We start from the raw sequence: 21,847 nt of genomic DNA, 5'->3' as shown, positions 1-21,847 counted from the left end.
CCATTAATATAACTACACAAATATTGTTCCCAGAGGAAATGCTAATTAGTCCTATTTCAACTGTTAGTCTCTCAGACCAGGGATCAGTTATAATTTCTTGCCCTCAAATAACTTCTGAAATCTTTGTCACCTCTGGCCTACTGAATATTTGTTATTTTTAAACCCATAGGAAATAAAGTACTGTATTAAGCCATAAATATATTTGCAAAATGGATGAGACAGAATTTCCTTTGATAGACATAGCTATTGCCTGTGATGCTGCATATGTTTAGCCTAGAGAAGTGAAGGCTCTAGGCATTATTCTATAATTCTGTTACATATTACATTTAAGTGGCCTTCCAGAATTTATAGGAGGCCTCCAAGAAAGATAGAGAAAGGCATGGTGAGGCACTGGAATGAGTTGTCCAAAGAAATTGTGGATGCCCTGAAAGTGTTCAAAGTCAGGTTGGTGGGGCTTTAGGCACCCTGATGTGGAGGAATATGTCTGTGCCCATGGCAAGGGAATTGCAAATACATGGCCTTTACAATCCCTTCCAACTTGTTTCTATGATTCTGTGATTCTATAATGTAGTTTACTAAGTGCATTTTGTATACTTAGTAAGGGCTTGACTTAAGTTAGTCATGTAGAGTTGAAAGTATTTGGTAATGCGACCTGAAATGTTAGAACTAAAACTTAGGCATGACTTGACAGTAAAGCAGCCACTTGATTCTCTCTTATTTAGTTCTAATAAGTGTACAGAGACTGTAGGTGCTAACATATATTGATTAACGAAGTGTAAAATAGGAATTGACTTTCTATGTCACAGATACGGCCACCACCACTAAGTGGTGAATTCAGCAAGGTGAACCTGAATCACACCCTAACATCATGCAAAAACTCCTCTATTAAATTTATGGGATCTGCTCACAAAAAGAATTTTCAGTAATAAAGAGTGAATCAAAAGAAGTGTTGACAGAGTGAAAGTTGACTAGTCAAGTTTCAGCTATAGCCATTAACTGACTTTTTTTTTAAGTATGTTTCTTAAGACAAGAAACGTTGACTTTGTTAAGACCATTAGGGTTCCAGTTCACCCTCCGGAAGGGCTTTCAGGTGTAGAAAAAAAATCCTATACTTGGTGTAGTTATTTCATTAACAAATACAGAGTGACTCATTCTCACTGGGAAATTTTTCTACTTAATATGGCCCCCAGAAATGTGATAATTTTAACCACCATAACACAACAGATGCTCATTATGGCAGCTATAGTTTCTGCTCTAAATCTTTCTAGAACTCAGGTTTTCCATGTGTATCTTTTTCCTATGGTTTTAAAAGTATTTAGTTCTATTTTTGATTTCACATTACCATGTACTAACTTTATTATTGATTCTTCTAAATTTTTTTCTTCTCTAACACTGTCTTTTAACCTTCCAGACATCTAAAATACATGCTAATTTACCTGGTAATTTTCCTACATAAGCTATACTTAAATAGAACAGGATTTATTACCATTTATTTCATTACTTCCTGCCAAGTCAATCATTTCACCTAAAAGTAAAATTTCAAAGCTTAACACTGGAGAAAACCATAATTAAACTTACAGTACCTCACTTCTGTGGTGTGCTACATAATACTAGACAGAAGAGAATCAGAGACAATATACATTAAAAAAACATACCTGAAAATACGCAAATCTCCGATATTACCTAAAATACCTTTGCTGAATGAGTGATACCTTCTGTGAGTAATTAATTATTCAACTATGTAGCAATTTCATGAGCTACTAATTAAAAAAATCAAAATTGGTCATTTTATTCCAGAGTTCAAGTTGTGTTTAAGAAGAAAAAAAGTTTTTCTTTTTTTTCTTTTTTTAATCAGTACAGATAAAGGTAGGTCACTATATCATGTTTGAGTTTTCAGAGAAGTGGATTGAACTTAACAGTTCCTTTTCCCTCTAAACTTTCTAACTATTTAGTTTTCCTAAAAGTCTTTGAAGAAAGCCCAAAAGACAGAACTATCATTTTCCCATAAGAGTTTGAACCAGAAGCTTGATATAAAATTGTACACATAGTACCAGACACAAGCTTCTCGTGGCAACTTTTAGGTTGGTCTTTCAGGCTGCCTCGTAAACTAGCCCCTCACCAAGTAATAGCAGGTGAACAGTAAAAATGTAAAAAAGTGGGATAAAGTAGGGATGTGAGTATGCTAAGCCAATAAAAGCATATGTGAAGTAGAGACAAGCTCTGCAGATGATTAAGGGAAAGAAGAGGCAAACCACTGCAGGAAGTAGTTTTGAGGCAGATATGTGGAGATCTTGTAGGTGAGAATTTCCATAGACAACTTGATGCAATTTTCAGACATACATAGAATGGTTACCAGTAAGCTAAGTAAATGCACAGAACGTGCACTAAAAGAACATAGATGAGTCTTCTGTACATCCTTATGCATAAAGAAATCTGTCTCCTTGGAATTTATTCCTGACAGTATTTGTGAATATTTAGAAAAACAGGGCTCCACAATCAAAGATTTCATATAAATAAACAAATCAATCATTCTATTATTATGTGTAAGAAAAAGTTACTAGCAGATGGATGCTTGAGTGGTCAGCATTTGAAACCTTCAATTTTCTGGATGTCCAAAGCATTATTCTTTGCAATTCATCACACTGTGGTTTCATTCCACTCACAGCATGGTTTCCACATGCTGTTAGGAGTTCTACTGGTTTTAATTCTAGAAGGTCTAGCAGCTATTTTAGAAATTATCTTACAGCACAGTTTACACTCCATTCAGTTCTCTCTGTTTAATGGCATATTTGGTTGTTCTTTTTTCTGTCTGCGCCTTTGTTCCTCTATAGGCTTTTCCAGACTTTATGAGCTGTTAAAGGACTTTTTATTTTGATTACTTCAAACCAAACTAGCACTTACTATTGTAGTACCTAGGACATTTATTGTTTATGGAAACCTTTCTCAAAATGGATTTGTTATCAGTTCCAAAGTGGATAGCAGATGGCAGATGTCAAAGCACCAGGCATGCTAGAAAGGTAAAGCTGTTGCAGGGTTTATGTAAAACAGATGTTTTTCCATTTATGAGGAAAAGCAACATCTGCATGAAAATAAGAAAGGAATTCAGACTCTCTGCCAGATTTTCACTTAACAAAAATTATCATAAAGTAGATTTACTGATAGATTCAAGCTCCTTTTTAAGTGACACAAAGTCTGAATTTAACTCAGTAAATTCACCTATGGAAATAAAATGAAGCTGCAAAATTCGAATGACTCCATCCCTTAGCTTGGGCAGTCAGAGATCAGTTTAGCTCATCAGGAATCATTTTTGGCAGCTATTGATAATTTCTACACTGATAGGTATTTTAGTTTTCTTCAGTGTTCAGACCCAATAAAACAGACAGCAGCAGCTTGAAGTACCGTCAGAGCAAATAACAAGTAAGTTGTCTTACTCCAGATTGACATAGTAATGGCTTACTGGGCACAAATAATGAATAATTTCAAGACCAAAGCCATATCTGATCTGGTTTGGGGGCTCCCTACCTGTGTACATCTCAGAAACATCAGGTGCTATTTATGAAACTTGAAATTTGTATTCATTATGTCAAGGTGCAGCAGAAAAATTAAAGCAAGGAATAAGGTTCTAATTAGTACAGGAGCACAAATTATGTTCCTTATAGAAAAATTCATACCTTTGAACATGTGCCATAGTGTATTCTTCTTTCAGTATTCTAGACCAAATTCCAAGTAAACGAAATTTTTGCTGTTCTTTTCATAGGCACTGAATAGAAACAATTCGGTTTTATAACTGAATTTTATGTACACATGCAGTGAGAAGCCTGCAAAAGAGTTAGTGTGCCTGGAAGAGATGATGAAAGTGAGGAGCCAGGCACACATCCATGCGTTCAGAACAATACCTTGATTGCTTCAGGAAAGGTGGCATTGTCCTGATCACTAATTTCCTAAAATTTACCTTTCGGGGGGAGTAACTTTTCCTCTCAGAAGATCAAATGCAAGAAGTCCCTATGCTGAACCCCTGGCTCAGCTGTATTTTAAATCTTCCTTAGCACATCGTCACTTCTTTTTTCTAGGAACTGTATGTTCTATAATATTTATAATAGATAATATTATATGTGTATCATATTATTATATGTAAAAATATTATATGTATATTACCGTAAGGTAGCATTTGCTTTGGATGAGGTAATGGAAATTTTAAGGCACTTGAATATATATGTATATATATCTATACACACATATATTGTATATACATTGTATATGTGTGTGTGTATATATATATATATATATACATGCATTTATATATACTTGTATGTATACATATATATATACACACACACAATAATCTTAAAATTCCCATTACCTCATCCAAAGCAAATGCTATCTTATTTTGATCTTTGATAGAAAGAGATCCTGATAAACTGCAATCTGGACTTAAAATTCCTTGTAAAATAAACTAAGGCTTCATATCTTAGCATTTATCTGAGGCTTGGCACAGGAATGTTCTGTTCTTATATGATTGTTACTGCTTCTAAATGTCTAATTTTTGTACATGTATTTGAAAATATATTTTCCAGTGACAACTCTGTTCAAAAAAATCTGTCCCATACTCCTGTTAGAGGAATGAAGCACATCAGCACAGAACAGATGGTGGATAGTGGTTCATCTATGATGGGATGTGCTGCATAGCACGTTACACTATTACCACTGTATGACTGTCTTTACTTTGAGCAGATGATATCAAAAGGCACATAATTTAGAGACTTTTGTGCCTGCAAATGTGATCCTTTCTCATTTGGATGCCACAATGATAATCCACCCCAGAGCTAAACCTCCTTTCTTTTAAAATATTGCATAAAGTGAAATGGCCTGTATATTTAAAGAGGCTTGAAGTGTGTCCTCCCATTTATGGACCTTGAGTGGCTACTGCAAAGATGCATGTAGTGGGAAGAAAGTAGAAACAATCAGCCACCAAGAAACACATATAAGTAAATTAATATGTTCATATGAAGAGCTGGAATTTTCTTCCCTCTTGAATCTCTGTAATCACACCTAAGCAAAACAGAATTAGCAAATTAGAAGAGCAGTACTGTAAAAATCATGCAGTGTTTCTGCGTAGAAAAGATGACTGTAGAAGATACCAGTAATGTATCAAACCAGCAATCCTCTGATTTAATGAGAAAAAAGAAAAGTACCTTCCAAACAGCTTCTAGAGGAACAACAGAAATGAAGTCAGTCCCATATGGTATTTGAAACAATTCTTCTGCACCATGCTGCTTGAGCTACCACACATGACCAATAGAGGATATCTAGCAAATATAACACTCCATACTTGTAAGAGCAGCTTTAGGCATCCAGGAAGTGAAATAATACCCAAGAGATGTTTCAAAATGGTAAAAACTAAAAAGTAGAACCTAAAATTTAAAGGGATATATTGTGCCATTAAGGGAAATAGATATGCTCTGAGTTAACATTTTCACTATTATTTGTCCATGACTTTAAATTATTTTTTGTCTCTCTACTCCTGAACCCTGACTTAGAATAGTAGTTATTGTCCACTCACATATTTTGTTTAAATGATAGAATGGTTTGTATTTCTCAAATAATATGGTAATGCAAAGCACTTGCTTTCTTTGTGTGTGCTAGACCTTTACTTTTGTAGTATTCTTTACTATATCGTTCTTCATCTTTGTATTGTCCTTCAATGTCTTGCCTGTGAACCACTAGCATCCAAAGTTACTTAGAGCAGAGTTGATAAATATTTATCAGAAACATTTACACAACTTTTCACTTATGTGGTGGTTCCTATGTTAGTCCAGGGTGATGCTTTCATGAAACATGGATACTCAGTGAAAATGAAATGTTTCTTGTGAAAGACAACAATTGAATTCAAGTGTAATTGCGAATGTTCTATGAGTGTAGGGGAAAAATTTCATCGTGCTCTTGGAGGCTTAATTCTATCCACAGACCTTTTTTATTTGTACAAAAAATTGCAAAATGTGACACTATTGGACTTAATCTGTACACCTAGAGTGCAAATAATAAAACATCAGAGCTAACAAGATGCTGACCAATGTGTCTATAAGAAGCAAAGGAAGTGACTGCTGGATGGATGGTCTTAATTAACCTTCCATTTTGTACTAAAATTACTGGGATAACTCCAGGGTGAGACAACGAAGGCAGAACTATCCTTGTCTTTTACAGTGATAATGTAAATTATCACTGCAAATACATATGATATTCCAGTTAAATTCTGCAAAATCATTAGTAAAATGATACAGTCTGATGGTTGCCTGTATGAAGAGATACATTAGAATGCTTCAGCACATTATCATTAAATGACTAAAATTGTCGTTCTGCTTGAACATTCTAGACAAGAAACCACCTCAGATGAGCATCTGAAGTAACTCCACTGATTCAGTGCAATTGTTCCAGATTTGCACTAGTGTCATAAAAAAGTAGAATATGACCCAGCACTTTCTGAAACTTTTCAAAGAGGCTGGCTAGCCATGATAAATCCTTTGCCCTTATGGGCTACCAGTAGAGATTAAGGGGAAGCAGTTTGCACTAAAGTGTTATTGTAGTTTTTTTTTCTTAGAATCACACAGCCCACGATTTTGCTCAGGAGATGCTTAAAGCTGAAATAACAGAAGATGCTGTTTATTTTATGCAGACAATGTTAGCTTCATTTAGGGTTTGACTCATTGTCATAACATTGTTGCAGAACTCACTACATCCGTCTGCAATGTAAAGTATTGAGGGATGTACAGCAGCCTTCCATTTGTAGTTATAGCAAGTCCTTATCCGTCAGAAACATGTGTTATAATATTGTAGCAGTTTGGAAATCCTCTTGCATGAATGTGAATGAAGGATCGAGGGACACTTTCAGATTGCTAGCTGATCAATGAAAGAGCATAAGCAGTATGTTCGTATTCTCTACTCAGAGTTTTTCTCTTCTTTGGCTTCTGCTTATGCAGATCCTGATGTTGGTGTGTTCTGGGGTGATGAGACCAACTTTTCCTCCCAGACAGCACTCCAAGTTCACAGGAGACGTGCAGCTCAGTTAACACAAAGAAAGCATGAGGTTCTAAGTGCTCAGTGCTTCTCAGCTTGGGAAAAACAAATAGCCTGCTCTTTTACTGCTTCTCTCCTCTGTATGAATACAACAAGAAAAAAAATCCATTCTTTAGAGGCAGATCTTCTTTGGTAAATTTATCTCAGTAATGGTAGAAGTAATTTTGTTTCCCCCATTTTTCCTTTTTGTTACCTCCCTAAAATAAACTGTCTTTGACACAGAAGTACTTGAATAAATCTAGATTAAGTGATCGTCTTTGTTCAAAAAAAATCTAGATTTTTTTTTTAAAGTAAGCAGTGAAATATGGGTATTTCTTGTCTGTAAAGAGGTTTATAAGCTACAGTTCTTGATGAAAACGCTATCCTAGATGGAGCTAAGTCAGCTGTTTGAGAATGCACATAGCTGCTGGAGTGTCTGGATAGTCTGTTGCTTGTAGCAGTAGAATCACAAAATGGTTTGAGTTGGAAGGGACCTTTCAAGGCCATCTAGTCCAACTCCTCTGCAATGAACAGGGGCACCAACAGCTCAATTAGGTTGCTTAGTGCCTGACCTTGAATGTCTCCAGGGATGGAGCTTCCACCTTCCCTCTGGGCAACTCGTACCAGTGACTCCCTAACTTTATTGTAAAAAAAAAAAAAAAAAAAAAAACCAACAACAAAAAACAACTTTTTCCTTATTTAGGAAACATACAAAGAAAATAGGTTTTGTGATTCCTAAGGCACCTGGGCCACACTAGGTTACCATACCTCAATCCTGACTTGGCACAACATGTAGCTTGAGATTTGGAGCAATACTTTTCAGCTGTTTTTCAGTAGCGGAGCTTGTAGTCCATTAACAGCAGGTTGCAACTGATATGAATGAAAGTCTTGAAGTATATTTTGAACTATTTTGCGTTAGCATTTCAAACTACCTATGAAATATTCCTTTACATTAGATATTAGTGTGTTTCAAGGATTGATAAAATCCTTTTTCTCTCAGTGAATACATACCCTTCATATGTACTGTTTGCTGTCTCTGTGCTGCGGCTGAGATCATAGCTATAACAGATATGGGAATAGAGATTTTCAAACTTTGGTACCCTATCCATTTTTTTCAAGGCCTCACCAAACAGATGATAATTTTGGGCTCTTGCTAATCTGGATTTGAGATGAGCCAGTAATCTAAAGAAGAAAATCTTTATAATCGCCTGAGCTGTTCAATCCCACCTACATTTCATTATTGAAAATATTTTCTATATTTTTCTTTAAAAAAAATTGAAAGACTAGGGAAAAATGACTCTGCTGATATCTGAATGAAATACTATCTTGATAACAGAACTTTTCTCACAGATATTAGTTCCACTTCTTTCGCTTTATAATAAATGGTTGCAGTTGTTGCCATGGCAATTTTTATTTTAAAAAATGTGTCCAAATGAAGACAAGAAATGCATCTGTTATCATGAGAAAGTCTAAACTAAATCCAGATGTGAACTGCATGCTTTGATGTTGGCAGTAATAATATCAGAAACAAAACATGTTACATGTTTTGTTGTCTGGATATATGAGGACAGGGATTTAGGAATATTTTGCATTGTAGGGCTCTGCTTGTGAACCAAATATAGCAAATGAACAGAATGAAACAGAGGGAAACGCACTTCACTTGCTACAATAGCTGGTAAGCCTTGAACAGAGAATGATGGTAATATTTCTGTAGGAGCAAGGTAGACTTGAAACTTTCCTCGCTTACCTTTCTGAAAATACACTAAGCTTTTTGGTATTTGCAACTTAAAAAAAAGAAAGAAAAAATCCAAGCCATGGTAGAAATTTTAAATTACAATCTTACATATTTACTGTCTTACCACTCTGTATCCTGAAGTTTTTTAAAATCACATTTAATGTTGGACTCAGTATATTAACTCAAAATCATGAGACAAGGAAGGTCTAATCCAACCAGTTCCAACATAAGTAATGATAGATTTGGGAAAACTGCTCAGTATTGCTTAGGTATAGTCCATTCAAGTCACTCTAGGGAAAATAAACAATGAGAGAACTCTGAGGAAGTGATAGAGGAATAACTCTGAACTTATTCAAAATGAAAAAAAAAAAAAAAAAAAGACTTCTATTTCTAGCACACGCTGACTGAAAATCCCAGAGTGGGAATTAGTTACTCAAAACACGAGCAAGAATTTAGAGACAAACTGTATAGTCTGACAGAGTATAGAAGTTAGGCTGGATGAAGTACAGTTGAACAGTGGCTTTGAATCAGTTTTTTTTTTCCTTTGTCCTTGTCTGGAGTTGCAAAAGAGCCCTTTGGCCTGAACCCATTCTGAATTGTAGCTGGCTCTCCAAAACCATGCAATATGCATAAGTGCTTATGCTGAAGTTTTTGGACACACATTTCAACTGTTCCTTAACCCACAGGATTTGAAGAGTTAAGGAAGATCTTCCTTGGTTTAAAATTAACATCCCTGCCTATTATGTGTGACTTTGACCCAATGTGGATAAATCTCACAGAAATGATACACAACTAAACAATTTTTGCTCCTTGACTTGTAAAGATTCCATGGATTTACAGCTAAATATTTATTACAACAGACTATTTGCCACCATTTTTTTCCCAGACTGGTAGTTCTGTGAGACTTAAATATAGCTATTAATTAAAATGAAAATACTGTCACTAGCTTCATCACCCTCAGAATTACTACAATAAGGGAGTCTTTCCTCACAATCTTATGCGTTCACCTCACTGTAAAAATACACAATGGAAACATTCTTCTACCAATGGGCTCAGTCGTGCTAACTAGAAATAGAACAAAGAGCTGCAAACAAGGATCTTAACATGATCCTAACATATATTTACCATCATTATATAGGAATAAAATACTGTAATAAAATATATAGCATAAAAGTGGTTCAGGAGATGGAAGTATTTTCTTCAGGAATATTTCCATCTATTCATAATCATTTTCCAGTTTAAAACAGAGAACAGTTCATGCCTGCACTTATTCTCATCTCTCTTGCTATCATTTCTGGCTCAATTTGCTCTACATTAGCAGAACAATGTAGAAAAGGAAAAACAAGTTGTTTTTTTATTTAATTGAGTATAAGAAAGCAATAAATGGAAAAACAAAATGAAAATATTGTGTTTAAAAATGTTTTCACTTCTGTGAAATTTTGTAATGGAAAAATTAATTAAAAACAGGGCATATCCATTTAATCAATAAATTGTTGGAATGCTGTTTTGTTCAAAGTTGTCATATTTAAAATTTATTCTTCAAATCCAAATTCTAATGTCATAGAATCATAATAGAACATAGAATAGAATAATAATAAATAATAATAAATAGAATAAAATAAATAAATAATAATAAAATAGAATAGAACAGCTTAGATGGGAGGAGGCCTTAAAGATCACCCAATTTCAACCCCCTTGCCACAGGCTGGCTGCCCCCACACCAGCTTAGGCTGCCAGGGCCCCATTCAACTTGGCGTGAATGCTGTAAGAGACATGGCGTCCACAGCAATCTGGGCAGTATTGCCAGTGCCTCATCACTCTGAGTGAAAATTTTTTCCTAATGTCTAACCTAAATCTCCACTCTTTTAGTTTAAAGCCTTTCTCCCTTGTACTACCACTATCAGACCATGTAAAAAGCCAGTCTTCCTCCAGCTTGTATGCTCCCTTTAAGTACTGGAAGGCTGCAATGAGGTCTTTCTTCTCTAAGCTAACCAAGTCCAACTCCCTCAACCTTTCTTCATAAGAGAGGCGCTCCAGGCCTGAGGTCATCTGGATCCTCTGTTCATGTTACTAGGCCTCCTCAGAAATGTATTGAAATTTCATTAGAACTACAAATAACGTATACATATGGATATTGCATTCAAAATATGTAGATCATTGTAATTAGCAATTAGTTGGAGAACATCAAAGTACCAAACACATTAAGAGGAAACTGATAAGACTAGATTTTTTTTGTTAATGCAATGGCCTTTGCAGCACTTCCTAAATCCCATTTCCCTAAACAGTGTAGAAACCACTGAGCTTTGTCATGCTGGAGTATCTCAGGGACATCTTCACCACTGCCTCCCTGATTGTCTGACATCTTTCAGCCTAGTTCATACCTGCAGCATGCCAAGCAATGCTCTTATTTTAACTGGGCACTGGTTTTTCCTGGTTTGTGACTTTGTCAAACTGATAGTGTTTAGAATATGTTTCCTTGTTGCATTCACACTTTTCAGAAAGGCTATTATTTTTAAATCACTGCAGAAGAAATCTAGTCATTTTGCAAAAGCAGTATGGAGCAATTACATCTTTTTTTGTCTGTGTTTGACAAAATCCTTGCCTGAGCTAGACTTTTCTCTCCTCAGGAAAGGAAAGAGGTATTTACACATCTGTTACTCCTCTTCCATCCTTAAGAATATATGCCTAAATCTAGTAAATTTTTTAAATTTCTGAAATGTTAACTGACAAATTTCAGCACAGATCTGACAAATGTCATCAGCTAAAAACCTTCTAAGACCTCATTTACATTAGACTTGTGCCATCTAAAACTTGTGTAATTTTTTCCCTGCAATTGTTGCTTCCCAAATTCTGCTACCTGCTGCTACATCAGCCTTCAGAGCTGAATTGCAGCATTGCTTTCTTGTCCTCCTCTCTTCTCTGTTTTTCACAAAGGAATGTATGACAGAAAAAATGACTGATGACTGCAGCAGTAGTGGTGGAGTAGATCATGCAATTCAGGGGAATGGGTAAATAGAGAGACAGTGGCCGTTGTCTGTTGAAAAGATGAAAGAAAGAGAAGGTGGAAGGCTGGGACCAAAAAAAAATCAGGTGGAAATGAAAGACTGGAACTCCATCACCATTGGAATAAGTTCTAAGAACAGAAGTTTGCTGAGTCTCACTGTTTAAGTAGCTGTAAAATGTACTTGCTAGAGGTATATAGTCCTCCTCCTGCTGTGCTTTGCACTCAGGGAAGGCAGGTGCACACTGGTGCCATCAATTATTCTCTTTGCTCAAGTGACAAAAGTATATTTTGAAAACAGTCAAGTTTCTAATTCAAATGTCAAGCTATGCACATTGAAATAATGCCTTGAGTATGGAGTAAGGAAGGTTTTCTGTGTATGAAAAACAAACACAAAAATTGACATTTGATTAAAATTTTCACAGAAGGTGTATCTCAACTTGTCTTCTGTAAAATATGAAAAAATATTTTGGGCATTAGGTAACTATTGAGTACTTGATAACATTTTTGTTATTTTGATGTGCTTCATGGATGATTCCCCACGCAAACAAAAACATGCATGTACGTGTGTACAGATCCAAAAGAATTTCATGTGGAGTGATGTCATTTCACTCTAACGGACTTAGCAGCTTATGGATTTGAGTCTTAAAAGATAAAGGCCTGCAGCTGGAAATAGTTTACCTGATGCTGCTACTAGTCGAATGAAAAATAAAATTTAGAGCAGGTTACAATGAGAATTCAAATGAAAGTAGCACATAGCTTGTGGAGAGTTCATGGAAGTGGGATCAGGAAATCAGCAGTACATTTCTAACACAGTGCAAGCAGGTTGTTCCTATATATTTTTCACATAATCACAACCTCATCTACAGACAATAAAAGAATTTTCATGGTTTCATACTTGTGCATCAGAACTTCTATGTCTTTTGAAATAGCCATACTCTTCAATGCTGTATTTCTGGAAAGGTTTTCAACAATGAATAGGTATTGGTTGGTACCAGGTAAATAAAAAGGAAAACTTCCCCTCACATTTCCAACACATATTCCTCTTCCGTCTGCCTTTCTAAGAAGACTTGAAAACATGTTGATCTATCACAAGAACCAGGTGGATTCTTGCAGACATCTCAGCTAGATGAGCTTTCTTTTGGAACAGTTCAAGAGAAATAGCATCAATACATTCGTTTTAAACTCTAAGGGAGTTGTCTCTGTAAGTTGAACTAGACTCTGTGTGTAATTATCTTCCTCTCAGAAAATCTGTCTTATTCACCAGAGAAAGGTTATTTGGATAAGAAAAAACATCTGGAAAAGCTCAGAAAAAAAGCTGACTCGTACCAGGGTGTACTTCAGCTCTGAGTTCCCAATAGGAATCTTTGAAATGAAGAAGCTTTGATGTCAAGTCAGTCATTTGTGTGGAAAACGTATCTAAATAATTGCCTTTTAGATGTTATTTGCAAGAAATGCAAGCAGCATTCTTAATTCTGAGCTTACATTTCATATTTTTTAATGCTATCAGTTTGTTAGTGTATAAATGGACAGAAATACCTGCAGCTAGTCTGATTTGATTGGTTATGACAAGTACAGACATTCCCAGCTGATTTGAGCTAAGTTACAATTTCATACATCCCTAAGGGAAATCTCCATAACAGTACTTAATGAAATCTATTCTAGTTTACCAGACCGCAACTGAAGGCTGCCTATTCAAATAAACTGCATAAACAAAACAAAGCCAATTAGATAACCTATAACTAGAGAGACCTTCATCACATAATAACGAGAAGCTAAGTAGAATTTTAATACAGTACTAGTATCGGAAACAGGGATTTGAAAGTGAAAGAAATACAGTGATGAGGACTATCTCCTAACAAAATTCTGTCCCAAATGTACATTTCCATACTGAATTTTCAGAAATTCCATAGTAGCTTCCCCAGTTTAAGCACAGAACTGCTCTGTACAGTAAGGTTCATGAACAAAAAAGAAAGGAAGTTTTATTAAGCAAAGACACCACTATGTTATGCAGGATATCCTCTATTCCAGGAAATTGGGTCTTTTAAAGTTTCTGCTAATAGCAAGCTTGGTCAGCTTCCCAGTGCTTGCATCTCCTGTTCCAGATGGTCAGTGACGTGAAACTCTAATTATCATCAACAAAATAAGCAGGGAACTAAGCCCTTCCTCAAAGGTAAAAAGAGCAGATGGGCAACCATAATTTCATTATTATAGAAATAATAGATTGAAAAGATTCCTCATTCACCTTTTAAAATCACTCAGTAAACTTGTTGAACAATTAAATGCTTACTGTTTTAATTTATCAGTTACTCTGTTATTTGTCTGGCTCAGTTGCTGCTTGGTGTGTAAGCTTTCTAATAGCAGTATGAAAGTAGCCAAATTTGTCTTGTCCAAGGGGAACCAGTAAGCAGAATGTTTGGCTGAGCTTCCTTCCAGCATTTTGCTCTCTTACAAGTTTTCAGCAAATTCTATTTTATTCCCTTCTGCAGAATAACAGTTATTCCTTCCTAGAAATCTTTATGGGAATAATTACAAATGTAATTTATCTGGTTTATGTGCTTGGTCATTTTTCCAGAAATGTGGTTCCGCAGATTTTCCATAATCCCCAGATATTTGTCAAGGATTGAGGGTCATGCAAATCAGTACAGTGGAACAACTCTGTGACTGTTGTGAGGCAGGGCCGGTTTGTCTTTGATCCGCGAGTTCTAGGTCAGGTTTCTCTCCATTCACCTGTCTAAGCCTGCCCCTACCAAGCTGAGCTCACAAAAGCTCTAGTTCTGCCAAATTTATTTCTGTAACAACAGTTCCGAATTGTCTGGAGACAAATCCCTGTGTAGAATCTCACTCCTTTCCTGATTTCAGTTCATCACATGATTAGAATGCACCATTTGTTAGAACTGGCAGACCTAGTTCCTGTGCTTTTCACAGTTTTCTTCCACTTCATAAGCACCTTTTCACGTACTACTTAAGAATTTCAAAAGCAGGCTTTCCTATCAAAACAACATAAATTTCTGCAAAATTGCACCAAAGAAAAACATTTGTACGTAAAATAAGGTTTTCCTCTGCATCCCTTTGAGTGAGCAAGCTTTCTTCCCTGTTAAGAGTTTACAATCTACAGCTTTTTGTGTTAACATTATGATCTGCATTTACATAGCATCCCACATCTAGATTTCTTATCATGTCTTGTCTTTCCTCATCCTTGCTTCTTTTTTTTTTCCTAGACATATCTTCACAAAGTCTATGAGTTGCCTTCACAAGCTCAGTTTCAAACTTTCTCTTTCATCCCCACTCTTCCTACCCTCAGAAATACATATGCTACTTATTTTCTTAAAGGAGGAAAATGCTGCATGTATTAATCCTTTTATCTGTTTCTCCTCTGTCTGATAGCACAGATGCTTCTATTTCTGTCTTTACTTCCAAGGCCAGAAATGTGTCTCTGTACAGTGCTTGGCAACGAATGAGGTATATACACTTCTGAAAAAGAATGAACTAGGTTGAACAATTTTGTCTGGGTACAGTAAAGCTATTAATTGTGTGTGGTGCTCACTTATGAATAGGGGGTGGGGGGCTTATGCTGTTAATTACATGCTGTTTTACTTAGATTGTGTGAGTAATATCTCTGCACTTATATACATGTTAGAAACAAACAGAACTAAAATGAGGTGGGTGTTTTTTCCACATCAGTAGCTGAAATTATATGGTAATAGATACTAAGAAGCTGTATGGTTAAAATGGCTAAAAAACAAGGGCAGCGTAGAAACATGCTCTTTCACTTCCTTTGACTCAATACTGAAGCAATCATATTTTTTGCTACTTGGTAACAGTTCCTAATAAATCCCAGCAGGAGATACGGGACACAGGCTGACAGATGTCACCGTATTCTTTGACTGAACTCCCACTTTGCTGCAGATATGAGGAATTTGAAACAAAGAATAGGAAAGCCTTTTATGGCAGCATATGATACAAAAAGTTTTGAGGTAGTAAATATGGAAAGCCACAATGTCACTTCTAATGTCCACTTTCCAACTTCAATGCAGTATAATAGAAAATTATGAGATGAGAATATTCAGCTATCTTTCCTCTGCTAAATTTGTTATTCAATGTGTTTGAGGATCAAAGTGTGGCAAAGACTATCCAGAATAATGCTTTAAAAATTGAAGGTTAAAGAAACCAAATCACAGACATTCCATGACAAAAGAAGAAAGCTTAAAATGTTTGTGAAGGGAGCTTCACATCTAGTGAGATGTATGCATCATGAATGCACATATCATACCTTTCAAAACCAACAGTTCCCAATTTCATTATTCAGCTGCACCGTTACAGCGTCTCAACGTGTCCTGCATAGGACCGCTGACTTTAAGATATACGAAACATGAAATCACAATTAGAAATAAAGCCTGCTGGTTAAGAGTAGGAACGTAACATTTGCAATTAAGGGATTGTTATGTGAACAAACCAGTGAAAATGTTAAGTGAAACATAAAATGAATACTTGTACCTATCTCTGGTGTTTGTGAAACTGTAGTTTCTTCAGTTTCTGATTACATTTTCCCCCTTTGTAAACTAGCCTCATGTTCAAGAATCTTACAATATGATTTAAACCACAGAAGAAGTAAAAATACTGGTAAACAAGAAAATAACTAAAATCAGAAAGATTTAAAGGTTCTATTTGAGGTCCATTTTCTATTCTTCTATTTTGAAGAGATGTGAATCTAAAATTAGTTATATCGTGACTGTACCTATCAGTAAGAATCACCAGTGTGACAGAAGGAATTCTGTTTAGTTCCTAAGGCAATTACAGGAATCGTTGTCTGAGAAATGTCAGCCTTAGAAGGAGCTAGCATAAACTGAGATGAACTCTGGCTTCCAAGTTATTTTCCTTGGAAATAGATACTGTTTTTCAATAAATTTGTCTCAGTTACCACTGCTTTATTATTTTAGAAAGCCCCATACAAGTTTCCACGGGAACTATGGACAAGAAAGAATGGTTTGAGTGTGACATTAATTTGAATATGATAATACTACACTAGAATGAAAGTATTTTTTGAGCAGAAAGGAGCTGTGCTATGAAAAATGTTGGTAAATATCCGCCCTGGAAATATTTAAGAGGAGCTGTGAAATTTCTTCTACAAAGATCTTCCTTACTGAGCATCATAAAGCTGATCATCACCTGTATGAATTAGTCCTCCACTTTTCCCCTCAATATTAGCCCTACTGTCACAAAAACATTGAATAATTGGAGTGTCTCCTTTGTACTATATCCTACTCTGGTGGATAACCTCTGTTATGAGGAAGGAAAGATTAAATGGACATTCTCCAAATTATTTGTCACACATTTCAAGTCTTTAATTATTATTAAAAATTATTATTATTAATTATAAATAAGTTAATTTATCAAGTACAGGTATGTGTTATATACAGTACAGGCTGTGTTATGTCATGAAAAAAGCACTTGAAATGTATCTGTTAATAGAGAGAACAGTCATATTCAAGAACTCTGGGAAATGAAATATCTTCATCATGGCAAATTGCTTGGTAAATCTTTGAAACAACACATAGAAACATCCTCCTACTAGCATATCATTTAAGGTACTTAAAAATGGCAAGTCAAACTTCACAAGAAAACTATGTTTGCAGTATTACTTTCTTCTCTTCTTCAAAATATCCACACTTCTAACCTTTCTAGGAAAATTAGCATTCTGACAAAGGAGATTATTTCAGAAGATGAAAAGATAAAAGAGAACACGTTTCTGGCTTCTTTCCACACTTTTTATCTTCAAGATTTCCACTTCATCCATGTATCAAACTGTTTTTAATTGCATATAAGAGGGGGACATGAACTGTAATAAATTAGTTTCTTGTTACGTGTCACACTGTCATAGAATCACAGAATCATAAACCATAGGATAATTTGTGTTGGAAGGAACCTTAGAGATTATCTGTTCCCCTGCCATCAATTCCCCTGCCACACGCAGAGACACCTTTCAGTAGCCCAGGTTTCCCAAGTCCCCATCACAGCTGCCGTTGAACACTTCCAAAGAAATACAGTGTTGTGTGCTGATCCTTTGTTTTGTTATTCATACTAGCTAAAATGCCTTGTGACTTCAGTACTACAGCTTCCTCTAGGAAAGGAAAGAAACAAAGAAATCCATCAGGTTGACTGAGCAATAAATAGTACAGGAGCCAGCGAAGAAATGGAGGCATGTCTTTTGTGTAATGATGGTACAAACATTTCTGACATTGATTACAATGGAAACATTTATTGTGCAATGTTAGAAAATTTATTAGCAGGGAACGTACCAATATTCATTAGTGTTTTCCACATCCTGCACTATGAGACTGCTCAGCATGAGAAAGATTAAATAGCTTTGCTAAATATATTGGGTCAACGTAGTTGACAGCACTAAATATCGTGAGATGTGGCAGAAACGTCGCTGTTTCAACAACAGCTTACACACTTTATTCAGCAAATTCTTATGTAAAGGAACAAAAACTTTATGAAGTCAAAAGCTACAGCATGTGCAATCAAAATATACACGACTGTTTAATTCAACAAGTGATGTAAAAAGAGAGAACAATGAAAAGGAGTGAAAATGAAATAAAAGTTTAGTCTTCAAGATCTGCCCCCAAATATTACTAAATTACTAATTTTCAACCAGATTCAACAGTCTTCATCACACAACTCCAATTGAAGTTACGATCTTTAAATTTGTTCCGCAGCTGGTAAGTGCCCGAGCACACAAACAGCTAATTGCATTTGTCTGTACAGTGCTATTAACATTCCTCAGCAATGATAAACATTCCTGGGTTTAAAATCTTTGAAAAAAAAAAAAAAATCACATTGAATGTTGTGTCCTACAGCTTTCGTAAAAGGTTGCCGTAATACCTTCACCACCAATCTTAAGCAGATTCCTTTCTTTACCCCCTTTCTTGTAACAAGACATTCCTTCAGACATTAACTTGGTTATTCTGTTAGTTGATGAAACACAGTGTACTCTTATTCTGTCTTCTGTTTACCACAGTATAAATGGAACTTGTTATTGCTTTTCCATATCTGTAAATACTGCTCTCATACCTTTTTTAATAGTCCCCTATTACTGTAATTAAGAATACAATGTTTGCACCATCCCAAAAAGTGTTATGTGTTATAGAGAAAAAAGCTAGCTGTTCTTTGATAGCAACAGAAAAAATAATATTCTTCATTTAAACTCAGTTTGGTTTACAAGGGTATTAACACACTGAAACTGACATTATTAATATGTAGCTTTAATTAAAAAGCTACAGAAAGGAAGTTCATTTTAGGTTGCAGAAACATAGTATTTGTGCAGAAACTGATTATTTAAGCCAGAAATTAATGAAATGTGAAACTGATTATGACATATTCTCTTCAGTGTCTGCAAATTACTAAATCTATTAGAGAAGTCAAAGTATTACTCACAATGGATATACAGAGACTACAATAGTTTCCCAATGACAGGAGATTCTTTAGTAAAAAAAAAAATGTTTCTAATATTCCATGTACAGCAAAGACATCAGAAGATAACCAGCATTTGTAGCAGATATCCTTGTTGATTATTCTATTGGTTTATAGGCAGAAAGTCCTAACCAAAGTCTGAGTACATGAAAGAGCAGAGGTTAGAAACCCATGAATCATGTACCACTGACAGTATTTTCTTCCTAGTTTTGCTTTGCAGCTGAGTTTCACTGCTGAACAGATCCATGTGCTTTGACATCGCAGTGACTGAAAACTAGACACGATTAAGAGAATTGGGGATTGAGCTGCTTGTAGGTAACTTTTCCATCATCTGTGCACCTTGCACTAAGAGATGAAGAGTCTAAATGAGCTATATATGCCTAAGTCTATTAAACAAAGCAAAATTGAAAACAGAAGTAAGTCTCAAGAGTTTTGGTCACGTACATGCTTCCTTCCAATTCTGACAGCAGCATTAGTGGATACTTTTCTATCTGTTCTCTCTGCTGAGGTTTCCAGTCTTAGCTTTCCTTTTGTGCATTTTGTTGTCTGATTTACTTGATGCTTTGCTACATGACACATTCCATCCACACTCACTGAATGTGGCAGACATGCTCAGACATTTGGCAGTGTTTGAAAATATTATTCTTGCTCTGAAATCAATGCAAGAAGTTGAGTGTGGGTAAATGTAAGTAAGCTGATAATTGAAGATGAAAAATGATAAATAGAAATGCTATTTTTAAATTTTTTAAAAAATTCAACTAGTATAAGATTCTCTGTGTCTTTGAGACAAAATGTAAGATTATTTTTTCAAGACTAATCTTGGTAAGTCTGTTCTTCTCAAGGATAGGATGAATCCTAGTTCAAGAAGCTGTATTTTAGGAAGAAAAGATGGCAACAACTTGGGGCTTTGCTGTGCAGCATCTTCAAACATCCCAGAAAACTGAATTTGATTTTTAACAGAATTATATTACTTTAACATCATCTGCAAGAATTATTTGCCTTTCAAGCAAAGCTCTAGGAAGCATGTAATACATGTAGAGCAGAGTTAACTGGAGATCCTGTTAATCATGTATTTAGCATCTGTGTTTTTAGGACAACAAATGACTTTTGCTCATCATTTGTGATGCTTGAGGATTCATGACAATGAAAAGGCTATAAACAAATTTAAGATAATATTACCATCTGAAACTCTGTCAGATTTAATAGGTGGAAGGAGATAAACTGAGTTAGAGTGTGCCACCTTGTGATTTGAATCCTGGAAAATAATAGATTCCATAGGCTGCCCTATGTCCAAGGTGTCTATTCAGCTTTATTCAAGATATCTTATAAGGTGGAAAAACAAATCATGCTGTGTGGTAAATGTTGAGTCCCAGCCTGAATCACTAATTGAATACCTGGCAAAGGACCCAGTCAGTCCTGGGATCACAGGCTGCCTGGCTGTACCTCTTTTAGACCTCATTTAAAGGCTATCTGAGAGTGGGGAAGGATGTCTTTCTGGAGATCCCTTCCTTGTGGGGTTTTCCTTGTGAGCCTAGATTGTCAGGGCTGGGTGAGCACCTTCCCTTTGTAACACCTGTCCATCATGCTAGTCCTTTTGCTACTACATCTCCTATACTGCTATTCAATTGTGTTGATCTTTCTGACTGTTACACGTGGTAAATTAAACATACATGTTTTTCAGAATATACTGCTTTCTAAAATGAGGAAAATGAAAGAATTACATTATGGATACACAATTGCCTTGAAAGATATTGGAATTCTGGTCTTTAATAAATGAAGAACCACTCCAGAATGAAATTTCTATAATGAAAATTTCAAATGCTATATATCTGTACTTGCATAAACTATATCAGTTTTGTGGAGAACTATATAATCAATTAAAGCTTGTAATTAACTCAGCAAGCAAAGAATTGAAGCAGCTGTACTTACTATGTCAGCACAATAGCTACAGCATCATTTAGGACGCTCTCTCCAAATAGAAGTGTGTACAAATCTGTATCCACGTGCAGCTCATTGAAAATAGCAAGGACTGTCACTGTATGGAGACAAAACAGTGGGTTTCTTATTTTTGTATTCCTCTGGCATTTCAAGAAATAAAGCAAGTGTTAGTATATGGGTTTGGGAAAGTCTTGTCTGATTTATTACCTGAAGGGTTAATAACTTAAAAGAGATCAGCAAAGGTATATATAATATCCTTAAATCTAGTAATTCTATGTATTCTGCCTCTCCAGCTAATTAGGAAAATACTTTCTTACACAACGAATGATGCATAATTCAGAACGTCACAGCATACTTTACTGTGCAAAAGGGCCTAGGTGCTGTTGACAGAGAGTAACAAGGATGCTGAAAATACTTAAGGTTTTGCCATTGGTTTTTTGGATGATGAGAGTAGTGATTTGCATACTTTAAGATGCTTATGGTAACATTTATCCACCTGTAATGTGTATTTATGGAGAAACTCAAAGGAAAAAATAACCTTGTATCCTGTCCTACTAAAAATACAACCACTTTTACTTGAAGTGCAGCACACTCATAGTCTGGAAGCTTCCTCATCCAGATTAGGATTGATACTTACAAGCCATTTTAAA

At 35.5% G+C, this 21,847-nt stretch overlaps 1 protein-coding gene across 5 annotated transcripts in view; it reads right to left on the bottom strand.

Moving 5' to 3' along the window:
• SLC9A9 (solute carrier family 9 member A9) overlaps nucleotides 1-21,847 on the bottom strand; it is a 172,199-nt gene that overhangs the window by 108,312 nt on the left and 42,040 nt on the right. For all 5 annotated transcript variants that reach the window (XM_042878387.1, XM_042878391.1, XM_042878388.1 and 2 more), the window contains exon 6: nucleotides 21,189-21,294. In XM_042878387.1, coding sequence (XP_042734321.1) covers nucleotides 21,189-21,294 — 106 coding nt within the window. The remainder of the gene's footprint in view (nucleotides 1-21,188; nucleotides 21,295-21,847) is intronic.

Source organism: Lagopus leucura, unplaced genomic scaffold (genome assembly GCF_019238085.1).
Source record: "Lagopus leucura isolate 7727_CA_CO unplaced genomic scaffold, USGS_WTPT01 Super-Scaffold_100021, whole genome shotgun sequence".
NCBI lineage: Eukaryota > Metazoa > Chordata > Aves > Galliformes > Phasianidae > Lagopus > Lagopus leucura.
This window is presented reverse-complemented; position numbering and strand designations above follow the sequence as displayed.